Source organism: Poecilia formosa, unplaced genomic scaffold (genome assembly GCF_000485575.1).
Source record: "Poecilia formosa unplaced genomic scaffold, Poecilia_formosa-5.1.2 Scaffold360, whole genome shotgun sequence".
In the NCBI taxonomy this organism is placed as follows: domain Eukaryota; kingdom Metazoa; phylum Chordata; class Actinopteri; order Cyprinodontiformes; family Poeciliidae; genus Poecilia; species Poecilia formosa.
This window is the reverse complement of record NW_006800299.1, coordinates 530,388-531,745: the sequence shown is the minus strand read 5'-3', so window position 1 is coordinate 531,745 and position 1,358 is coordinate 530,388. Positions and strand designations below refer to the sequence as shown.

Here is a 1,358-nt window from a genome sequence, read left to right as displayed (position 1 = left end):
CAGCTGCAGGCTGAGAAGGGAGATGCAGGTGATCAGTTTGGGATCGGCAACAAGAGACAGCGATCGATCACCGATCATACTCTTTCTCACAGAAATCAGCTGATGGAGATCGGCGGCCGATGGATCAGCACATATATAGTAACTACACAATAAAACTTGGTTTCACATCATTTCCTTCCACATTTTGGAAGCGCCCAGTCCAGATCCGGTTCTGGTTTTCCCAGTCACCTGTTCGCTCCAGGTCCTCCGGTGTGTTTGGTACCAGAACTGGAGGCAGGAGGAACCCGATGGCCGTCCCCAGCTGAAACACAAAGATTAAAACACTCAGATAAATGTGGAAACATTTCCTTATCCGGTAAAATATGTGCTGAATATCTCAGGTTGGTTAATTAAAGCGTCATTAACAAAAACACAGATATGTTGTGGGATAATGAAGGATTCCCACCAAAAAAACAAACAAAAAAAAAAACACAGGAGGCGGGAACTGATTTTTTTATTTTATCAAAATATTAAAAAATACTTTTATAACCAGGTTATTGCAGCTTTTTAACTATAAGGATGTCTACAGATTCTAAACATTTACTGAAATGTTTTAATTTATTTGCTGGGTCAATGATTAACCAACATTACTGTAACCATAGGCCGGAACAGGGGGGCCCAGGGCCATGGCCCCCCACTTTACGGCCCTGCCCTCCGCATTTACACATTCTGCACGCAGCTCTGACAGTCTGTGACTGACCTCTCTGTGTTTATATGCAGACAGAAGCACAGATAAAACCTCCAGCACTGAGATCTGGACCAAAAGGCTCCAGATCACAGTCACCAAAGGTTTATGCGCATGCGCAGCTCCGGGTAGGGTTGGGATCAGGAACCGCTCCAACTCTGATACAGTCCCTGTCTAAACCAAGTTTTCCTAAAATTAAATTAGAATTCTGTATTTGTGCCACATCTGGTCCAAATGCCGCATTTACTGCGGCGTTTTCTTTCCACCGGACCGTATGGAAAAAAAACATCCGATGTCGGCCATGTCCGTTTACGGTCCGGACCAAATGCTCACACACTTAACCCAGCAGATCATTTTTCCTCAGGTCGAAAATTAATTGCCCGAAAAGTTTTTTGTTGTTTCGTCTAAAAGCCAATCAGCCACCAGGAGTCATTATGGCTGCTGATGGTTTTCAGGTCTCTGTTGGAATTAATTTTTGTTTGTTAAATAATAAGCACATTAAAGTTTAATCATTTTGTTTTTAATGCAAAAATATTGTCATCAGTTCGGCTGGATTCGGTTCGGCTCTTTCCCGCACAATTAGCGGAACAGCAAACATAATCTGCGCCTTTTGGCTTCAGAGCATCAGATGGCG

At 43.3% G+C, this 1,358-nt stretch overlaps 1 protein-coding gene across 1 annotated transcript in view; it reads right to left on the bottom strand.

Annotated features, from left to right (window-relative positions):
* Positions 1–1,358, bottom strand: part of flvcr1 (FLVCR choline and heme transporter 1) — a 10,734-nt gene that overhangs the window by 6,697 nt on the left and 2,679 nt on the right. The window contains exon 2 of the mRNA XM_007574756.2: positions 229–301. Coding sequence (XP_007574818.1) covers positions 229–301 — 73 coding nt within the window. The remainder of the gene's footprint in view (positions 1–228; positions 302–1,358) is intronic.